This window comes from Lupinus angustifolius, chromosome LG11 (genome assembly GCF_001865875.1).
Source record: "Lupinus angustifolius cultivar Tanjil chromosome LG11, LupAngTanjil_v1.0, whole genome shotgun sequence".
Lineage (NCBI taxonomy): Eukaryota > Viridiplantae > Streptophyta > Magnoliopsida > Fabales > Fabaceae > Lupinus > Lupinus angustifolius.
In genome coordinates this window covers 4632744-4655463 of record NC_032019.1, presented here as the reverse complement: position 1 = coordinate 4655463, position 22720 = coordinate 4632744, and the positions used below count along the sequence as shown (strand labels likewise).

The following is a 22720-nucleotide window of genomic DNA, read 5'->3' as shown; positions in this document are numbered from 1 at the left end:
GAATTGAATCCATTTGATATGATATAAGCATTACAATCATCAACCAGCATAATGAGTTCACTGGCAACAAGAGGTAAGAGATAAGAAACTTTGGCTCCACATGACTCTATCTATTAAGTAATATACTAATTCATCAAGACAAAACATAGAACCATCAATAATTGAACTTATTATATGAACCAAGCATACAAAACTAGTGCTTATTATTGGTAACTAATTGATGAGATCACTATATTATACTATATATATTAATAACCCACCTAACAACAATTCTATACCTTTTTCTTCTTATCCTCCTCCTTCTTCATGTTCTTGGAGAATTAGATTCATGGCTATTAACTTCATCTCTTCATCTCAAATCTCAATTCAGAAATATGGTTCATCTCTAAAGTATGCAAACAAAAAGTTGATATCCAAACGCAGCTCTTTCCCACAGAAAAAGGCACCAGTTTTACCAGTAGTGCTGAGGATCACAGCATCCATTAAGAACAAGGTCAATATCTTCTTTCATTTTGATTTCTTCTATGATCCTTCTTTTATTAGTTACTCTTATTCTATAAGATGAACTGTACCAATAACTACCTAGTCCATATGGATAATTGATAAACATAAATTAGTTACTAGACAATAAATTTAAGGAACTTTCTGTTAATTGATTATTTATTGTGTATCAAATTAAGCAGGTTTATGAGGATGAATCTAGGGGCATACTTTGCTACCAAGATGAGAGTGGAGAAATAATTTGTGAAGGGTATGATGAAGGTCCTCGTTATCAAAGAATTTCAGGACCAACCTATCACCCAAGGTACAGAATCTTAACCAACCAACCTTGTCCCCTAATCCAAAACAAGTAAAAAAAAGTAGTGTACTCCAAATTTGTACCTCATATTTTTGTTTTTCTATATTGCATAAGATCATGAGTTTAAATCTTGAAAACAGTTCCCCTACTTATGGAATAAGGCCGTATATATTTACTCTTTCATATCCTATTAAGTGGGAGTCTCATATACTAGACCGCCATTTTTCGTACTTATCTGACCACATGGACTTTTGTGTGTTCAGGGATGTTCAAATCATGAATCTTCTTCTACAGCAAAGTTGGCTTCAGATAATCATAGGGGAGGATATCAATCATGCAGTTGAAGGTGTTTGTCTGAAAGAGCAAGAGGATTATTTAAACTGCAATGACTGGCTTTAATTTAACTAACTTTGCTATTCAATCTGATCTTTGTCACACTCGAAGATCTGAAATCTGAAAAGTTTCATGATGCAGTGCTAAATATGTATTATAAGAAAGACATACAATAACAAAAAGGTAGACTGTAAATGTTGAATCACATAGCACTTGTGCAGTAGGTTTGTTCCTGCAGCACATTTTTTCATGCAAGTTGTACAAATTAATAATGGCAATGCTTCTCTTAATTACTTTGATTTCCATTTCAATCACTACATTCAATTGTATATTAGTTTTTAAGATTATCTGATAGAAGAAGAAAGGGAAATGGAATGATTACTTCTTAATCTCAAACCAAAAACTTGTATGAATGTCTATGTGATCTTTTTGTTGGTATTGAGAAGTTATGGATAAAAAACTAATCTTTTTCAAATTATGTACTTGTCTCTTCCAACAAGTGTCGTTCATAGAGATTGAACCATTGAATTTTAGTCTTTTTCAATCTAGCAGAGTCTAAACCAACGTATTGTGGTATTGTCTATGTGATATGAAACACATATACTATACTATGATGTAATTAATTACTAATAAAAAGAGAGCAAAATAGATGTCATTCTTTCTCAAAATTTATGATGGAAAACATTATAAGTATTATTAAATGTAATTTATTTTGAGTAATTATAAGATGACTTTGTGATATGAAGTGGTATAAGTATGTGATGATGATGGGTCCATAAGATTGCATAATTCAACAAGTTATCTTGGAGGTGCTATTAATATGCGTGAAGTTATAATCATGCTGGAAGCATTTTGAAGTTGCCATAAGTTAACATACCTAAAATTAAGATTATTCATGTTCAAGACAATTATTTTAGCCAATTAAAGAAAAGTGTAAGATAAAGGACTACAGGAGTTTGGTTGAAAGACAAGATGTTCACGTGTGTCTCTCAACTAGGCATGGCCAAGCTCAATTCATGCAATCAAAAAGTGATTCAAGATTATATATATTAGGAGTATTCTAAACCAAGAAATTGAAACTGAAAAAAAGGAATATGAGAGTGGTCTATGCCTATAATTAACAACTTTATGCTTGTAATGATTAATTTTACAACTTACAATAACAAAAGCCCAACCATGTTGTGCTGTTATATTTCCAACGCTAAGGGCCATTCCAGTATTCCACAGCCATGGAAACAGAAATAAACCATTAATTGCAAACAATATTTTTCAATTAAATAAGTTTAGGCTGAGAGTTTATGGTGCAATTTAGTAAATAGTTCTGAACTAAATATGATATGAAATAAACCCGGTAGTACAACGTTATAAACAATAATAGTTTGAACATTGAGAAATAAAAGAAAATATGTACTAGTTATATTTCACTTGAAGTGGGACAATTTATAACAATTTTTTACTTCCTTGCAATGGGATGAAAAAATGAACAGGAAAACAAAAAATGAGACATGAAAACAAAACTTTGCATATAAAGATACGTATATATAGAACAATCAATTATTTATATAAGAAAAATAAACTTTTTTTCTGTTTTATTTAAAAATAAAAAAAAATCAGAAAATACTTCTAGCCAGTACTTTTTATTTTACCACCGGAAACGGCAAATACCAAAGGGTGAGAGCTTTGTAAATCTAGGAAGTAGAATGAGAAGCATTGAAAAATGATGCCACCATAACATGCACAACACCCCTTCTTATTCTTATATTTTTTTATCATTTGTCTTAGTCGCTACCATTAAAATCAGTTTTTTTTATGTTTCAGTTTAAGTTATTGTAGATTTTATTAAAATGTTGATTTATTTTCTAGGAAGAAATAATCTATGTAGCTTCGGCTTATAAGCTTATTAAGATATTAGATTAGTTCTAAATTTTCATAAAAAGTAGTTCTTAAAAATCAAAATTTAAATTATCAAAATTGTTTAAAAACTAATTAACTTCTTATTGCCTAATCCAACACACTAGCCCCCGAGATAAGAAAGAAATAAAGACACACTAATGTCATTTCTTTAACAAGAATGACCAACAATGTCAAAGTCAAGAACAATATGGTGATTGCAATGAAATTTGAGATATTCTTGAGCACCTCTAAAAAATTTAAGTAGTATACATGTATATAGCTTCATGCTAGAAACGTTACTATAAGTTTTTGTACAAAGATTTCATGGATCTGTGCATGTCCTTAATGGTGGGTCTCAACCTCTTCAAGAGATGAATCCTTCGAGTATTCACGTGGTACATGTGGGGGATCCCTTGGATGAGGGAGCAACTCCTAATGATCTGGAATTCTATAAAGAAGCTGAAGAAATGTGGAGGATAGGTGAAAGAATTGGTTTAAATGGAAATGGTAAAGAAGATGAAATAATTACAAGGTTGGCGGCTTTAGAAGAAAGGGATCATGGGAATTGTGAGGCTGTTAGAAGGAGACATTCAGTTGTTGATGAAGATCATATCAATTAATATCAGGGGTTTAGGGGGGAGACTGAAGAAGAAGGCGATCAGAGATTTGGTTTGGAAATATAAACCAGACTTCATTTGCATTCAAGAAACTAAGATTTAGAATATTGTCAGGAATTTGTAATTTGTGCTCCTCTCTGTGGGGAGGGGGGGGGGGGATAATTTTGAATGGTCCTTTAAGTCGTCAGATGGTTACTCTAGAGGTATTCTGAGTATTTGGAACAAGGACACCTTTCTAGCCAATGACATCTCTTGTGGGTCAAATTTTGTTTTGGTTAAAGGTAAATGGGCATCTCATCACCATTTTTCTCATATTATGAATATTTATTACCCATGTGACTTGGATGGAAAGCGTAAGTTTTGGGATGAAGCTAAGTCGTCAATGTCGGGTCTTCATGGTGATATCTGGTGTTTAGTACGTGACTTTAATTCAACCCTCCATCAGGCGAAAAGGAAAGGAACTGGATCTCGTGGCCACAGAAAGGAGTGTGAGGAGTTTAATCAATTTATCCTTGACCTGGAGTTGTTTGATTTACCACTTTTTGGTAAGAAGTTTACTTGGTTTCTTTCAAATGGGAAGGCTGTGAGTAAGATTGACAGATTCCTTATGAATGATAACTGGTTGGTTAAATAGGGTAATATGATTCAATTGGGCCTTCCTAGGACTTTTTCTAATCATTGTCCAATTCTTCTCAAGATAGATGCTTCAAAATGGGGTCTGACACCTTTTCGTACTAACAATTGTTGGCTTTCAGATCATCGTTTTGGTCAAGTTGTTGCTGACGAGTGGAAGAAATTGGCAGTGAGTGGAAGGGGATCTTTTGTGCTTAAGGAAAAATTAAAGAAACTCAAAGTAGTCCTAAAGTGTTGGAATAAAGAGCACTTCGACATGTTGGATAGGCAAATTGAAGATAAGGTGTTGGCTATAAATCTTATTGATGATAAAGGATACACTGATCCTCTTTTGGAGAGTAATGTAATGTCTAGGCAGTCGACTATTGCTGATTTATGGTGTCTTTCAAGACAAAAGGGCAATCTTTTATAGCAGAAATCCAGACAAAGATGGATTCGAGATGGAGATTCTAATTCTAAGATTTTTCATTTGTCCTTAAACAAGAATCGTAGTTTCAAAGAAATCACCGGTATGACAATTGATGGGGAGTAGATTGAAGATCTTGTCATTGTTAAAAACTACATTAGATCCTTCTTTGAGGCTAAATTTGATGAGAGCTGCCAGAACAGACCTTCACTTGATGGTATTGATTTTACCCAATTATGAAATGAGAATAATAGTTTGCTAACTGCTAAGTTTGGGGTTGAAGAGATCAAGGATGCTATTTGGAGTTATGATGGTGATAAAAGTCCTGATCCTCATGGTTTTAATTTTACTTTCTTCAAAAAGTTTTGAGATTACCTTAAGGACGATTTGATAAATATGGTGGATAATTTCTACAGATTCGGGAACCTTCCTTTAGGTTGTAATGCCTCGTTTATTGTCCTAATACCGAAGAACAATTGTCCATAGACCCATCTCCCTTATTGGTTGTATTCAGAAGATCATCTCAAAGTTGCTTGCCGCTAGACTTAAAAGGGTGATCCACTTGGTTATTTCTGAATGTCAATCTGCTTTCATCAAAGGTATATTCATCTTGGATGGGGTGGTAGTGGCAAACGAAGTAATTGATCAAGCTAGAAAGAAGAAGAGAGGAGATTGCTTCATCTTTAAAGTGGACTTTGAAAAGACGTATGATTCCGTGAATTGAGATTTCCTTCTTTACATGATGGAGAGGATGGGTTTTTGCCACAAATGGAGGATGTGGATTAAAAATCTACTTCATACAAATTCGATTTCAATTTTAGTTAATGGGAGCCCTACTAATGAGTTTACTATGGCAAGAGAATTGAGGCAAGGAGATCCTTGAGCACCTTTGCTTTTTCTAATTGTTGCTGAAGGTCTTAGTGGTATTATGCGAACGACAGCGTCAAAGAACATCTATTCAGGGTATAAGATTGGTAAAGATGCGATTTCTGTTTCTCATCTTCAATATGCAGATGACACCCTTCTAATCGGCGAGAATTCAGAGCATAATATAATGGTGCTTAAAAGCATTCTTAAATGCTTCGAGTTGGCTTATGGGCTGAAAATTAACTTCCACAAAAGCTGCTTCATGGGTCTTAACTCAAGTGGTAATTTTGTTATGAAGGCGGTGGATAGATTGTATTGTGTTGTTGGCTCCGCCCCATTCAATTTTTTGGGAATTCCAGTTGGTACTAATCCTAAAAGGCTCTCTACTTGGTCTCTTATCATTGATTCTTTTAAAAAGAAGCTATCTCTTTGGAAGCACAAACTCATCTCCTTTGGTGTAGGGTAACTCTCCTAAAGTCGGTATTATGTTCTTTACCTATCTATTTCTTTTCCTTCTATAAAGTCCTAATTTCTGTTATTAATGTGATTGACAAAATTTAAAGGCATTTTCTGTGGGGTAAGGGGGAGGAGAAAAAAAGGATTCATTGAGTGAGGTGGGCAAAAGTATGTAGGCCTAAAGAGGAAGGTGGTTTGGGGATTAAAAATTTATTCTTGTTTAACTTGGCTTTATTAGGTAAATGCAAATGGAGATTGTTATGTGAGGGAGATTCTCTCTTGGTGAGAGTCTTAAAATCGAGGTATGGGGATGGGTTTTTGAGGTGTGGAGGGGAATGTGCTTAAGAGTGTTTTAAGAGAGGTTCAACTTGGTGGAAGGAATTATGTAGTCTTAGTTAAAACAAAGAAGGAATAAGTGGCGTGTGGGTAAGTGATGGAATCTGCAAGTCATTAGGGAGTGGCTCTTCTATTAAATTTTGGACTGATTTATGGGTGGGGAGAGATACCCTCAAAAGTTCCTTTGCTAGATTGTTTCAGATGGCTTTGGATATAGATGCAACTATTGATTCTTTAGGTGCATGGAGTAATTGGGTGTGGTCTTGGAGTTTGAGATGGAGAAGGAACTTGTTCGCTTGGAAGGAAGAGGATCATCATGAACTTCTAAGACACATAAGAGATTCTATGCCTATTCAACATATTGCTTATACTTGGACTTGGATTCATGATAAGAGTGGACAATACATGGTTAAGAATGCTTACCAAACTCTGCAAAAGGTGGAAGGATGCAGCACACTTACTTTTTTTAAAAGACTTTGGGATTGTAATGTTCCAACTAAGATGAAGTGCTTAGTTTGGAAAATTGTATTGGATGGGATCCCATCTAAAGTAAACCTTGCTCTTAGAGGTGGATTAGGTGCTCAAGATACCACTCTTTGTTCTTTTCCTGGTGAGTTTGAGAAATCTACTACTCACTTATTCTTCTCATGTTCTATATCCTATTTGGTTTGGCAAAAGCTTTATTCGTGCTTTGGGTTTACTTCTATTATCCATAATGATTTCAAGACTTTTTTCTCACTCTACGAAAATGCCATGAGGTTAGATAATAAGAAATAACATTGGTGGAAGAATATCTGGTTTGCCACTATTTGAACAATTTGACACATAAGGAACAAAGTCATTTTTGATAATATGATGTTCAACTTAGATGATGGGATGAAGCTTTTTTTTTTTGAATTCTTGGAGCCTTCTCAATGCTCGCTTTCCTTTGTTCTTTTATTCTTTTGTCGATTGTGTGAGACATCCTTCAAATTGTCTTTCTCTTTATTAATTATAGAATTAATATGGATAGAAATACCACTTGTTCTCCTACTTGCTTTATCTCTTGTTTAATAAAGATTTTATTGTTGATAAAAAAATCGCAACAATAATTTAAAACACCGTGTCTCTCTAACAATCGTTTCCCTTTGTTTCCCACAAAAATAGGAGAACTTGGCATTGCTTCAATTAAGTTCTGGTCAAGCAGAACTTTGTTTTTTCCACTATTATCTGGATTATACCGAGACCTGGCCGTGTCACTGTCCTTCTAAATAGAACATTCTCTATTACCGAAATATCCATCTTTGATTCCTTCCCTCCTTTAACATGCTTTGATGTAGTGCAGAAACAAAGTGGTTAAGATGATATGTAATTACAGAAAAATATGTATTTGCCCTAACATTTTATTACAACATCATGGTATTATTCATATTTAATTGTTACTAAATTAAAGTAATATTATTAAGAGTGATATAGTGATTATATATATATTTATATTGACAGACAAACTTAAACTAGTTATTGCCTTCTGTCTTTTCTGAGAGCCAGCCATAATATAATATTTAAATGTAAGAAGTAGCAGCCACCCACGCTCTACATGGGACTATTTTGTAAAATTTAATTTGATCAACTGAGTTTCATAAGTTATATTTTGAATAAACTTACGTTCATTGTAACTATCTGTATTATTTCAATACTTGAGTTGGCATATAGACTTTTCTTCCATATCACCATTGAAAAATTAACTTTAAAATCCACTTACGTCTTAAAAGAAATTAGCCATGGAACCCTTGTTAAAGAAAAAGAAAGGTTCACCCTTAAGCATAGTGTTAGTAATGTAATTATGGATTTAGGATATGACCATATATTAAGGGAAGAAACTATGAAGCTCTTGCATTCTGCTACTAGTAATATGAAGAAACTGTTGAATGATATATGATCCAATCATATTAATCTGAACTAAATTATCAGCCAATAATAAGTGGAGGACACCCAAATTAATTCTCTCTTAGAAAGTTGTTACTGGTCATGGAGTCACCATGTTGATAAGGCTATAGGAATAATTAGTGTTAAAGTGCTTATGTCGGCAATTGTGGAGTTTTTCTTTAATTCCAAAGAATAGGTCAAATAATCAAATAAAGAAGAAATAATTGAAACATGATATTGTATTTTATGTCATGTATGCCTTGTTTTATTATATTTTATGTTTCTACTTCATTTCCAACCACTAATTGCTATATGAAGATAATTAATGAATAGATTCTTTCTCTAACAAAGACTACTCATAATGATATGATTAAATATAATCATGTGGCTCTAATTGTCCCATGTTTTAACATATATAGAATCCATTTCATTTGTTTTATACATATACAAATTTCATTTTCAATCATGGGCAAAGTTCATCCCCAAGCACTGCACTCCTCTACTACTTGCAATTTCACTTCCAAGCAAGAGACTTTCACCTTATGGATGAAATCCTTGGTACTTAATGGAAAAGGATGTACTGTTTTTGATTCGAATGGCCAAATTGTTTACCGTGTTGATAACTACAGCTGCAGACATAGATATGAAGTTCATCTCATGGATGAAAAGGGCAATACTTTGTTTACTTTACAGAGAAAGGTAAATAAGTTTATTATACTTGTTACTAGTGTATTTTGCTTTTCAAATAATTCACTAACTTTTAGTATGTTATTCATTTTGTGTGTGTAGCAATACAAGTTATCCAAGTTTTGGGAGGGCTATAGATTCCCAGCCACAAATAATGACCATAAAGGACCATGTTTTAGAGTTTGTAAAACTCACAAGATCACTAAAGGGGTTTCAACTAATGAAGTTGAACTTGGATTGGACAAAAATCAATCTTATGCTCATAAAATAGAAAGCAACACTTGTAAGTCAGCTTACAAAATATCTAACGAATTTGGAGTGGTAGCTGCAGAGGTAAAATTTCTTACATCTTCTTAGCAAAATCATACTTGTTATAGCACATGATTATATGCATCTTACTTGTATTTTGTATATTTTTGTGCCAACAGCTGAGGAGAAAGAAGTCACATAGTGGTGTTGATTTAGGAGAAGATGTTTTCACAATGATAGTGGAGCCAAATACAGATCTTTCTCTAATCATGGGGATTGTTGTAGCTTTCAGCCTAATGAATAGTAAAATGTAACTAACTTGCATTGGAAGCAACACTGTTGAATGGTAATTTTCAATTTGAGGAAGTCTAGCTTTGCCTATATATGTGTTGCCAAAACGGTTATCAAGAAACTTTGGAAATGGCTGTGGTGACTGCAATCTCAAGATGATCTCCAATCTCAAAATGGCTTTGTTTTGAACCCAAACACAGCTCCACGTTATTTTGTAAAGCTTTTTCATATTCTATAGCTTAAAATGTTAGCTGCTTTAGTAGTATGTAAAGAATTGAACTTGGTTTGTGGTCCTAATGTTGAAACTTAAGTGTTCCTTCATATGTTGTACTCACAAATTCTATAAATATTGTATGGTTTTGGGATATTTGCATTACCTATTATTGAGAATGTTGTTGTAAATTATGGTAAATATCAGGCATGTATAGTGATTTCAACTCTACAGGTTAAATGTATTCTAGCAATTTTTCACAAGGTAGAGTTTGGTTTTTCTATGAGAGTGGAAAAGTTGACTGTCCTCATTTATCATCAAATCTCTTTTATGATTTAAACTTCAAATATATAGTTTTTTTCTTTTTTTTTATCAAGAGATTGTAAAGTTTTAAACGGTGATTATTTACCCCTTAGTTTGCTTCGAGTTAAAACCATTATGCCTAGCCTACTAATCATGCAAAAATTAGCTCAAAACAATTGTGAATTTATTTTTTTGTACTACAAAAGTATTTCATCTTTTTGGGTAAAGAACTAATTTATTTTGAGGTATATCGTTGTCGCTCCCAACAAGTATTATTTCCATAAATCGAATCATTAACTATTTTTTAACTTACCAAATGTTTTTATTGTGAATAGACAACTTTAGATCAAAGAATGAGAGGAGGAAATAGGGAAGAAGAAATGATTTTTTTTATTGAAGAGTTTTTTTGGAAACTTTTATTAAAAAATAGAGAATTTTAGTTTTAATTTCTCTAAAGGTTTTTTTTATTTAAGTCTCCCTTCACATAACTTTAGTTATAACATGACAAGGACTAAAATAAAAAATAAAAGTAAAATTGGGGATAGGAATTTTTGAAATTCCAAATTGACAAACTATCTTAAAAATTAAATTGAAGAATGTCATTAGTGCTGATCGAAAAATTACAGAGTTTAATTTTGAACAACTTGTCTAACTGCACAACATTTAGATTGAGTAGCGTGGGATGTAGTCAAAGTACACGAGAGTACTGGAACCCTAAGAATAAGCAACCTTTTATTTTACCTAAAACTTGCATAGAATAGAACCCAATACATTTGCATAGTATAGAACCCAATACACCAATATTTCCAAGCGTATTCGCAGTTTGCAAAACAAAAATGTTTTCTGAAAAACATTGAACGTATAGTTAATTAGGAAGACCAAGGATATGTTCCAAACCATGTCGTAGATGCTGTCATGCACTGCTAAAAATATGAAATAATTATAAAAATTAAATATTTATTATTTTTTCTATTTTTGTTTTAACATTATTGATGGAAACATTTGGAACATATTTTTCAGAAAATCCTATCACATAACAAACTCACTCCACGGTGCAATAAGTTTTTATCAAGGGATGGTATATAAGTCACTACTGAACAGAAAAGCAAAAGAAATATTTTTTAAAGAAATTTCATGAGACTTTAATGGTTCATATAGAACCCTTTCTTTAGGACCTTGACATTATGATATTTACATGTGATTAAAATAAAGTTAAGGAATATCTGATTCCATTGCTATTTCCCTTCTAGTGTTCTTTCCCGATGCTCTTTCTGGTTGCCTTTTATTATCACCTCTCCTCCTTCCTTTTATGAGTTCCTTGATGATTAGGAACTCAGTTTCCTTCTTTAATACCTTTATAACAGTGCACTGGACTTTCTTTATGCAATCCAAGATGGAAATTGCCCTCTTTTATTCCAATGCATGGTTGGAGGAGTTATATAGGAAACTGCCCATGAAATGAGAGGGAAATGAGTTAACAAAACCCCCTACTAATCTGATCAGTTAATTGTCAACTATCATCACATTAGGCACTTTCATTCAGATTAATAACTTTCAAGCACATGGACCACATCGATTATTAAATTAATCTAACAATCTCCCACTTGGTCCAAATGATGACTTGAAGATTCATAATTTCACTTGCGCTCTTTTATTGAACCTTACAAGTCATCATCCTTTAAATTGAGCTGAAATAATTGAATCATGGCGGTTACAAATTATATGAGACAACCTGATCTCTTCCATGTATCATAATCATCTCAACCCAACTCACTTTAATTTGAGTTTTTATCTACCTTTCAAAGACTAACCAAGTTATCTCATCAAAACCATACAAGTACATTCTGTAATATAGATAACTTAAACTTTAATTACGGAAACGAAGCTTTCAGTGAATTCAAATGTGTCATGCAATAATGAGCAAACATCTATACATGTATATATACATCAGGTATAATCACATTAACAAGGACTTATCTATAATGTCCATCCTTTCTACATGTCCAATGTAAATCTTGGGCGACAACCCTTTAGTTAACGGATCCGCTATTAAATCAGTATTAATATGCTCGATAGACACTTTTTGTTTCCGTACTTCTTCTTTAACTGACAGGAACTTTAAATTCATATGTTTGGTACCTCTAGAATACCTGTCATTCTTAGAGAAGAAGACAACTGTGGAATTATCACAATAAAACTTCAGCGGCCTAGCTACACTATCTATAATGCCAAGTCCTGAAGTAAAGTTCCGCAGCCACAATGCATGATTTGTGGCTTCAAAGCATGCCACAAACTCAGCTTCCATGGTGGACGTAGCAATTGTAGACTCTCTACCGCTTCTCCATGAAATGGCTCCTCCAGCCATTAGGAAGATATACCCAAATGTAGATTTCCTTGAGTCCATACATCCTGCATAGTCTGAATCCGAATAACCGATCACCTCAAGATGATCTGACCTTCTATACGTGAGCATGTGATCCTTAGTGCCTTGCAAATATCTTAGAACCTTCTTTGGAGCTTTCCAGTGGTTCATTCTGGGGTTACTTTGATATCAGCCTAATATTCCAACATCAAAACTGATATCCGATCGAGTGCATGTTTGAGCATACATTGAACTCCCAACCACTGATGCATAGGGAATAGATTTCATTTCCGTACGTTCCAAATCATTCCTTGGACATTGCTTTTCACTAAATTTGTCCTCTTTCTGGATTGGAATTATCCTTGTGGAGCACTTTTCCATTTTGAATCTCTCTAACACCTTATTGATATATCCTTTCTGAGACAATCCCAACAATCTTTGTGATCTATCACGGAATATTTCTATTCCTAGCACATAGGATGCCTCACCCATATCCTTCATTTCAAAGTTATTAGAGAGATACTTCTTTACATCATGTAACAACCCTTTATCATTTGCGACAAGCAAAATGTCATCGACATATAGGACTAATATTATAAACTTGCTCCCACTGACTTTCATGTAGATACACCGATCAACAGTATTTTCCACAAATCCATATGACGTAATGATATCATTGAACTTTATGTACCATTGTCTGGAAGCTTGTTTAAGTCCATATATTGACTTATTTAATTCACACACCAGATTTTCCTTTCCTGTGGTCACAAACCCTTCTGGTTGGTTCATATAAACTTTCTCGTTTAAGTCACCATTCAGAAAATCGGTCTTTACGTCCATTTGGTGAAGCTCTAAGTCATAATGAGCCACCAATGCCATAACAGTTCTTAAAGAATCTTTCTTAGAAACTGGAGAAAAAGTTTCTTTATAATCAATGCCTTCCTTTTGAGTGAAACCCTTGGCGACAAGTCTAGCTTTATATCTTTCAATGTTGCCTTTCGAGTCGCGCTTGGTCTTAAAGACCCATTTACAGCCAACTCGTTTTGAACCCTCAGGCAACTCAGCTAGATCCCAAACTTTATTATCGTCCATTCATTTCAACTCTTCTTTCATAGCATTGAGCTACTTTTCAGAATTGTCACTTTTCATAGCTTGTATGAACGAGACTGAATCCTTATCAATGCTTAAGTCACATTCATGCTCAAGTGAATACACAATATAATCATCAGAGATAACAGGTCTTCTTTGCCTTTCAGACATTCTTAATACTATTTCTTATGGTTATTCCATCACTTGATCATTAATGACTCCATTAATTGGTTCATTAACTATTATTTCATCTTGTGAATTTTGGATATTATCTTGTTGTCTCTGTGAGTTATTTGACGATAATATAACCAGAGGAACAACATCTTGAGGAGACACCTTCAATGAAAAAGGTTTATCAGAAGTCTCAATAATATTCACCTTTCGTGATTTATCACTCCCACTGGTTTGACTATTCTCAAGGAACCTAGCATTTCCAGACTCAACTATTCTCCTACTATGGTTTAGACAATAAAATCTGTACCCTTTTGACTTTTTCGGATAGCCAATGAAGAAACCACTGATGGTTCTTGCATCAAGCTTCTTTTCATGTGGGTTGTACATCTTTACTTCTGTTGGACAACCCCAAACATGGAGATGTCTCAAACTGGGTTTCCTACTAGTCCATAACTTATAGGGAGTTTTAGGAACTGCTTTACTGGGAACTCTATGCAGCAGATACGCAACCGTCCTTAATGCGTACATCCACAACGATAAAGGTACATCACAATGATTCAACATTGACCTAACCATCTCCATTAGAGTACGGTTCTGCCTTTCAGCCACACCAATCTGTTGCGATGTGTAAGGAATAGTGTATTGAGCACATATGCCTCAACTTTCGAGAAACTTTGCAAATGGTCTTGGACATTGTCCATTCTCATTATACTTTCCATAATATTCACCACCTCTATCAGACCTCACAACCTTAACCTTCTTTTCAAGTTGCCTTTCAACCTCATCAATGAATACCTTTAGGACATCTATTGATTGAGATTTTTCATGCAATAAATATAGGTAACAATAACGTGAGTAATCGTCTATAAAATTGATGAAGAACTTTTCACCACCCCAATATGGAAAATCAAATGGACCACAAATATCCGTGTGTACCAATTCAAGAAGTTTGCTACTTCTTATGGTTGGGTTCTTTGATATGTGTTTAGTTTGTTTTCCTTTAATACAATATAAACAAACATCCCAATTGCCATAATCCAAATGAGGCAAAATCTCATTTTTCGTTAACCTCATTATCCTTTCTTTGGATATATGGCCTAATCTTTTATGCCACAAGTAAGCAGAATTCTTATCAAAATCTTTAAGCTTGCTACCAACATCATGCTCAACATTAAATAAAGATTACTTAAACTTAAAATCAAGATTGAAGCAATATAAATCATTCATTAATGTACCAGAACCGAAATAGTACGAATTTTATACAAATTAAAAACAGAATGCCCAATCTTAAAATTAAAACATATACAATCCAGCTTAGCAACATAAACCAAGTTCCTGGCACATTCAGGAACATAAAGACAATTTTCTAGATCTAAATAGTTTCCACTATCTAGGATCAATCTGTATGTTCCAATTCCATGAACTTATGCCTTCATTTTGTTCCCCATGTAAAGAAACTTCTCAGTTTCCTGGGTTCGGATTGAAAGGAATCCCTGCATAATATGCGACACATGAGTTGTTGCACTAGAATCTAACCACCAAGTATTATTAGGTACCTCAATAAGAAATGATTCATCTATACGGGAAATAAAATATTTACCTTTCTTTTTGAACCACTTCTTTCTTTTAGGGTAATCCTTCTTATAGTGCTCATTCTTCTTACAGAAGAAGCACTTCATTTCTTTATGGATTTTCCTTTCTTTAATGGGGACCTTTTCCTTCCCATTTCCTTTGTTCCTATTGATTGGCCTGAATCTGCTGGTGCTACCTGACTCTTGAATGGTCATGTGAATGAAGTCATTCTTAATTTTCTTTAGCATCCCCTCCTCCTGAACGAGCATAGCCTTTATTTCCTAAAAATTCCATTTTTCCTTTATGGTGTTGTAGTTCACCTAAAATTGGTCAAACTCAATAGGAATGGAGTTAATGATGAACTGTAATAAGAATGTTTCTGTCACCTCCATTCCCATACCTTTCATTTTCGCAGCCAGATTTGACATACTGGTTACATGATCGTGAATGGGCTGTGACCAATCAAACTTCTTGGTCGTTAGCTCTGTCATGAGGTTTCCCACCACAGACTTATCAGTAATGTCCGATTGGGAGTACTCCTTGATCATTCTCATAAATTCCCTTGCAGTAATTGTCTTAGGCATAAATGGCTTGACATTGTCAGAGATTGACATTCTCATCAAGCTAAGACTCAACCTGTTTGACCGCTCCCAAGCCTCAAAAAGAGTCTTGTCTGCCTCCGAGCTGGTCTCGGATATGGTTGGTTAACTATCCATAATGATAGACAAGTCCAACTCCATTAAACCTAGTGAGAACTGGATCTGTTCAGACCAATCAATATAATTCAGTCCGTTGAACTTGACACATCCGTTGCCTAAGGCGAAAGCATTGAATGAAGCTGAAAAAAGACATACTCACTCTTTAATGCTTTGATTAAACTTTATGGATTCAAACTATACTATACTTTTATTCATGCACTTAATTTATCTTTGGATAAAATTTAAATGCATTAAACCTTATTTATGGATTCAAACTATACTTTTATTCATGCACTCAATTTATCTTTGGATAAAATTTAAATGCATTAAACCTTCATTAATGATACCTAATATTATTCTTTAATGGGTAATTAATCATACTCATTAAACATGCATGTTATCTTTGGATAAACGAGCACAAACAAGTATTTTTAAAACTTTAATGTCACTAAATACATGCAATAATCCACATTTGGGTGATCAAGATTTGCATTATAATTAATTCAATTTATTATCTTTATTGCATCATAATCTTAATTACAAGCAATGATCCACCTTTGGGTGATCATAATATGCTTCATAATTTTAAATGTCCATTATAAACAATTAAACCATAATTCTCACTGTTTCTCCCTCGCCCAAGCGAGGGATCCTCGCCTAAGCGCTATTTCAAGAGGAAAAAAAATTCATGTTGACTGTTTCTCCCTCGCCCAAGCGCTATTTCACGACAAAATACTTGATGTCTATTGTTTCTCCCTCGCCCAAGCGATGGAGCCTCACCCAAGCGAGGTTATCAAGCATGGAGGAATCTGATTTATAGATTCATGATTCTTCGCACAAAATCATTCACAGAATTTTGTTTACACATAAAGACATGCATACACCAATTAATTCCAGAGATACAAGAAATGTCATAATGTTCCTAACATTGTGCTCTGATACCAATTGTTAATATTTTTTATAGAAATTTCATGAGCCTTTAATGGTTCATATAGAACTCTTTCTTTAGGACCTTGACATTATGACATTTACATGTGATTAAAATAAAGTTAAGGAATACTTGATTCCATTGTTATTTCTCTTCTAGTGTTCTTTCCTGATGCTCTTTCTGGTTGCCTTTTATTATCATCTCTCCTCATTCCCTTTATGAATTCCTTGATGATTAGCAACTCACTTTCCTTCTTTAATACCTTTATAAGAGTGCACTGGATTTTCTTTATGCAATCCAAGATTTCTCTCTTATTATTGCTTTTAGTTTCTGAATGAATTATATCCTAATGAAAATTGCCCTCTTTTATTCCAATGCATGGTTGGAGGAGTTATATAGCAAACTGCCCATGAAGTGAGAGGGGAGGGAGTTAACAAAACCTTCTACTAATCTGATCAGTTAATTGGCAATCATCATCACATTAGGTACTTTCATTCAGATTAGTAACTTTCAAGCACATGGGCCACGTCGATTATTAAATTAATCTAACACAACATATTCAATTAATTAAACGGTACCTTGATAAAACATGAAAAAGCTGATACAAGTCACTATTCACAAGGATTTGGCTAATTGAGAGGAGTTCAGAAAACCTCATTGTTGAAAATTGTCTCCATCTATAATCCTTAGATTGAACGCGGAAATCCTTATGATCATGGCTTCGTTCCCAAAACCCAATGTTTATGCCCATACATAAACTTATATGGAACAATCTTGATCCAGACAGAAGAAACCCCAATTAATTTTATGGTGGAGAAGAAAAACATACTTGATTAGCCATTTGGAATCTCGAAGGTATGAGGGTGTGATGATCTTCCAGATGTAAGAGCGCCTGATGGTTTTCCTTTGCTTCTCTAGAGGGGAATCAGAAAGCCTATGAGAGCCTTATGCTGGATGGAGAGAGTTGACTTCCCTTCTCGAATTGTGATGGTGTGTTATCTCATATAACATAACTCCTCACAATTCACCTTTATTCTCATCAGCCTACTCAACCAAACCTGTTGCTCTACAAATAGGGACCATAACCCATAAAAGTAACCGAAGCAGTTACTGTTTAAGTTGCAATAATTCTGATTCAGTCTCTTCATCAAATCAGAAATTGACAGAATGTATCTACACTTATAATATTTCATGACATATATGCACTTAGCCACCAAATTAATTACTGAAGATCATTTTATACTTTGGTTAATTACATAATGGCCACAACACAATTATAGAATTATATTTGTGATCCACTAATTGTCAGAAATTCTAACACTCGTTACTATTCTTGTAACAAAAAAAGAGGAAGAAACCCTAATAAGATGCTAACTAGCTATGCCTAATATAATAACCAGGCTGAAACTTGGGAACCGTTAGGTTACTACTACTGCTACTACCCATCCAATTCCATGCTTGATGATTTCCAGTGAAATACCCATTCATGAGTGACGAGTTTGAAAACCTTGGACTTGGACCTATTGCATTTGTCATCACCATATGTGACATTGGATTAATCTTCTTTGCTTCAGCTGTAGCAACAAGGTTTAGCTTCAATGTCTCTAAGGAAGTTATGAAGTGTTCAAGATCCTCCAAACCCATTTTTTCAATATCTTGATTCCACCAAGGGGTTAAATCCAAACGACCATTATGTGCCTCTCGGATCTCATCCAATCTCTTCTTCTCTTCTTTCAACTTGTTGTGAGCAGCCTCAAATTCAAGCCTTAGGGTTTCAACAAATTCTTGCTGCTCCTTTTTGCTGGTGCGGCTGTGTTGCACCGGAGAACCATTGGTGAGGAAGCGGCGGATGACCACGTCGGGGCCAGGGTAGCCGCAAGCGTAGAGATTGCCTTGTTGAGAAGAAAGGATCAAAGCAGTTTCAGCTTGGCATAGAATGGAAATTTCAGTAACTTTGTTGAAAAGCCCTAGTTTGCGTTTGGAGAAGGTTACATGAAACTTGTTGGTGTTTGGTTCAAGTTTCTCAATCTTTCTCTTGTTGTGTTGTATTGTGGTTGTTGCAATATTTTTCTTGGATGAGGAAGCCATTCCAATGCAAGAACAAGAAGAACAGAATTTGGAATGGAAAGACAACGAGAGAAAAGAAAGTTCTGATACTTGTGAGGAAAATTGTGTCTGATATTGGAGGATTTCCCTTTTATAACCGCTTTGTTACCTTCTCATCACTCTATCTCCCAATCTTTTCTAATCTTGTTTAATCTCATTAATATCTAATTAATCCAAATTAGATCTTCATCTTGGTACTTCTCTTAGGTAGGAATTAGATCAATAGATTTTGTTAATTGGTGTCTTAAACCATGGACTTGTATTAAAGAATTCTATAGACAAACTATAAACTAATTTATGTCTAAATTGATGCCCCACCAACTTCTTTAATACAGTTTTTGTTTAACAAAAAAATATATCTTTCATTGTCTTTATTTGAAGTTTAGTGACTTTTATTAATGTACTTGTTCTTTTTGTATTATAAATTTAGTTTTGTGGGTTAACTATAATTATTTTCAAATCACTTATGTTGTTGCGAATTATAATAAGTATCTTACTCAAACTAATTGGCCTTACCTTATTAGATAAAGATTTGATTGTTTTTATATTTTATTCAATTTAAATTTATTATGATTTGATAATATTTTATTTAAATTGATCAAATTTGATTATGGTTATTAAATGATGGTTTATTTTTAGGATTAGACTCATTATTAATTGATTTCATATTATCATTTTGTACCCAACAATAATATTATAATAATATATTTCAAGTTACATTTCTTTCACATACTCAGCCATGATATAGTCACTTTGATGGGAGCTTATTAGGGTCACAATCCTTGTTGATTTTTCATTGTTGTAGTTTCATCTTTACTTCATGTTTGAATTTTCGTTGTTTTTTCAACCTAACTAAATGTTTAAAATTCTACACAACGAACAACATTGAAACTATAGACAATTTCTCTACCAAACCACTGACAACAACGCCTCCCATATCACCACTTCCTCCCAATTCATGTTGTTGTCCGTTGATGCATCTGCTCAATTCCAATATCAGATTAATCTCTTTAGATTTTGCTTTCTGCTTGAGCTTCCTTCAGTGCATTTGGAATCGGATTGGCTCCTTGTTTCTGAAGAAGAATTCGCTCTGGCAAATCATATACGATGCAATTCCCTATTTTGTTAACGTAAATTGTATGAAATGATAAGAACTTTGAGTTGTTAAACCGAAGAGATTTGGCAATGTCGATGACAACTACATCATCACAACGTTGGCAACGAGTATCTGCTTCACCAGAACCGATCGATGCTAAAACACCATTGTTTTATGTGATGATTTCGATCTCTAAGGATTTGGGGTTTGCAATTTGGATAAAAAATGTGAGACATGGTGTTCATGGTGAGGGGTGGATTACACTAGTACCTAATTTTATGTCGGAATCTTAAAGGGTTAAGGATAAGGTATTAGTTAATCTATTGCGGGTGTAAGAGTGAGAGAAGAGACTTTTCTTATGATTTGATCTTCCAATTTCATAATCACTAAACAATAAAATTACCTAGCCTCAAATTCACCCCTAATGGTTTAGTAGTTTGAAATAATTTAGAATTTCTTTTGCTGACCATTCATTAGATATACAACATGGAATATTAGTGAAACATATTCATGGGACAAAAAAGTTGATCCCTAATATGCATCACTACCTTCAATGACAGTTATCATAATTATGCTGTGAATACCAAATCAAGAACGGAAAAACATATCTCAAACATGTTTGAAATAAAGTAATTTTCATTTTTACTTGAGTTCTACGGTTATTATTGTAGAATATAACTAACCTTTCGACAATTCAACATGATTATATAAAGCAAATGTGGTAGAGAAATGGAGATAGAGAATAAGAATTGTGTGTTCCAAAAAATTCATATCATCATATTTTAAGTTATTTAAATAATATAAAAAATTTATTTTCTATTTTTATTACTTTTTTTTATTAAGTAAGATATAATTTTTAATTAGATTGAAACATTTTTAGGACACAAAAAACGGGACCCTTATTTATGTCCTTATTATTATCCTGAACCAATTAAAATATGTCATTAAATTAAGTAAAAAAATCATAAAAATAAAATTATATTGTTTAATATAATTTAATTTAGTTGTATAAAGATAATAAAAAAAAGACAGTTTTTAGGAATATGTGATCTTTATTGGGCCTAAAGAGCATACTCCATTGTTATGTAGTTATGGCCGACAATAAGTTGCATTTTATTTAAAATATATATAACTTTTTATGAAAAGAAGAACCATGACATGCATGGTTCATTCATCTAGTTACTAGTTAAACACGTATGATCGTATGGAAACATATCACGTGTCTCTATTCCTGTCCATTTTTCTGTCCCGGTCCTATATAAAATTGACACTTCATAAAAAGAGAAAAATTTCAAAATGTAAAGTAACATATGTGCATTACTTAAAAAAAAATTTATTGTCTTAGGACATGGGGACATACTGATTTTGAGACAGGTGATCCCATTCATGATCGTATACTCGTGTGTAGCATTTTTTTTCTTGAGACAAACACAAAAGTGAATGTATACCACTGTTTGGGTAAGGCTAACACACCTAATTATGTATTATATAGTACTCCAATTTGAATAAATAAAGTTGGGTTTTTGACATAAATATTTGTCCAACTCCACCTTTTGCACCGACGACTAAATTTGTCACGATGATGGCGTCTAAAATGTGGGGCTGATTGGCAGAAGTTGGTAAAAGATTAGAAGGCTTGCAATAATTGAAGGAAGGAGTAAGAAACTAAGATAAGAAGTATGAGAATTAGAAACCTCTTGAATAAAAAACTAAATACTTTTTAATTCACTATATATTAAAAACTTCTAGTTTTATGTTAATTCCTTTATTAATTCCAAATTAGTACAATTGTAAGTAAATGCGTTAAAGATGTGTTACAAAAAATGCTTTAAAGACAACTACTGGGTTTCTTTATTGATTAACTCACATACTATAAACATTTAATTAATTAACATTGCTCCAATAAAAGCATGGGAAGAGTAAGACCATGCCCAAAAAGAAAATGGTCTCTTTTAATAATTTTTTTAGTATACCAAATATTTATTTAGTAGAGTACACATTCCAAAATAATCTACGTATATATTAACTTAAATTCATACATATACATTGATTTGAAAATCTAAAACATTTTTCCTAGACATAATCCTTGACCACGTACTCGTCTTAATCAAATCCATCCAAGCATGCAGGTTTCTTTGATTTATGCATTATTTTTATCTACAATCAAACTTAGCAAAATGACCCAAACTTCTTCCTCTATACTATTCTGCTCATAATTACAAGATTGCTACTATTATTGCAAACCCCACATGTAGTTCAGTCTAAGTACCCATCGTGGACATTGTTATGGGACCTCCATTCCAGCATTGCACACTTTAGCTTTAATAACTTTTGGCATTATTTTAAAGGTTGATTAACCCATTTTACTAAAAATAGTAATATAAAAAAAATCTAAAGTCTACTGTTGAATTTGGATTTTATTTATCCAAGTGTTTGAAATTCACGGGGAGTGTAGAAAAGAAAAGGAAGTTTGCTTTAATTTATATATAGGTCCCCACCTTTGCAATTTGTAGTTAAGATCATCAAGATTTAGAGTAAATAGAAAAAACAACTTGCCAAGAGGAATCACCATCAACCCTATTGAAGAAGGATATGATTGTGCTGTAGCGTTTGTTTACAAAGGCAAAAGGCCCACACTCTCCAATTTTCACTTCCAAATTGTCAATCACAAAATTTGCTGAGCAACAATTCTTGTCCAAGAAGGAACCA

At 33.5% G+C, this 22720-nt stretch overlaps 3 protein-coding genes across 4 annotated transcripts; 2 read left to right on the top strand and 1 right to left on the bottom strand.

The window, feature by feature from the left end:
* On the top strand, nt 251–1449 carry LOC109359432. Its single transcript, XM_019604094.1, has 3 exons — nt 251–493; nt 684–805; nt 1063–1449. Exons 1-3 carry the CDS (start codon nt 329–331, stop codon nt 1196–1198), a joined length of 423 nt encoding a protein of 140 aa, XP_019459639.1. The 5' UTR covers nt 251–328; the 3' UTR covers nt 1199–1449.
* On the top strand, nt 8672–9593 carry LOC109359389 (protein LURP-one-related 11-like). Of its 2 annotated transcripts, none has more exons than XM_019604035.1 (3): nt 8672–8944; nt 9038–9265; nt 9361–9593. In XM_019604035.1, the coding sequence occupies exons 1-3, from the start codon at nt 8711–8713 to the stop codon at nt 9493–9495; spliced, it is 597 nt and encodes a 198-aa protein (XP_019459580.1). In that variant the 5' UTR covers nt 8672–8710; the 3' UTR covers nt 9496–9593. The 2 variants fall into 2 exon arrangements, with proteins under 2 accessions (XP_019459580.1, XP_019459579.1); XM_019604034.1 differs by having other exon boundaries at nt 9035–9265.
* Nucleotides 18184–18897, bottom strand: LOC109359659 (agamous-like MADS-box protein AGL62). Its single transcript, XM_019604356.1, has one exon. It carries the CDS (start codon nt 18895–18897, stop codon nt 18184–18186), a length of 714 nt encoding a protein of 237 aa, XP_019459901.1.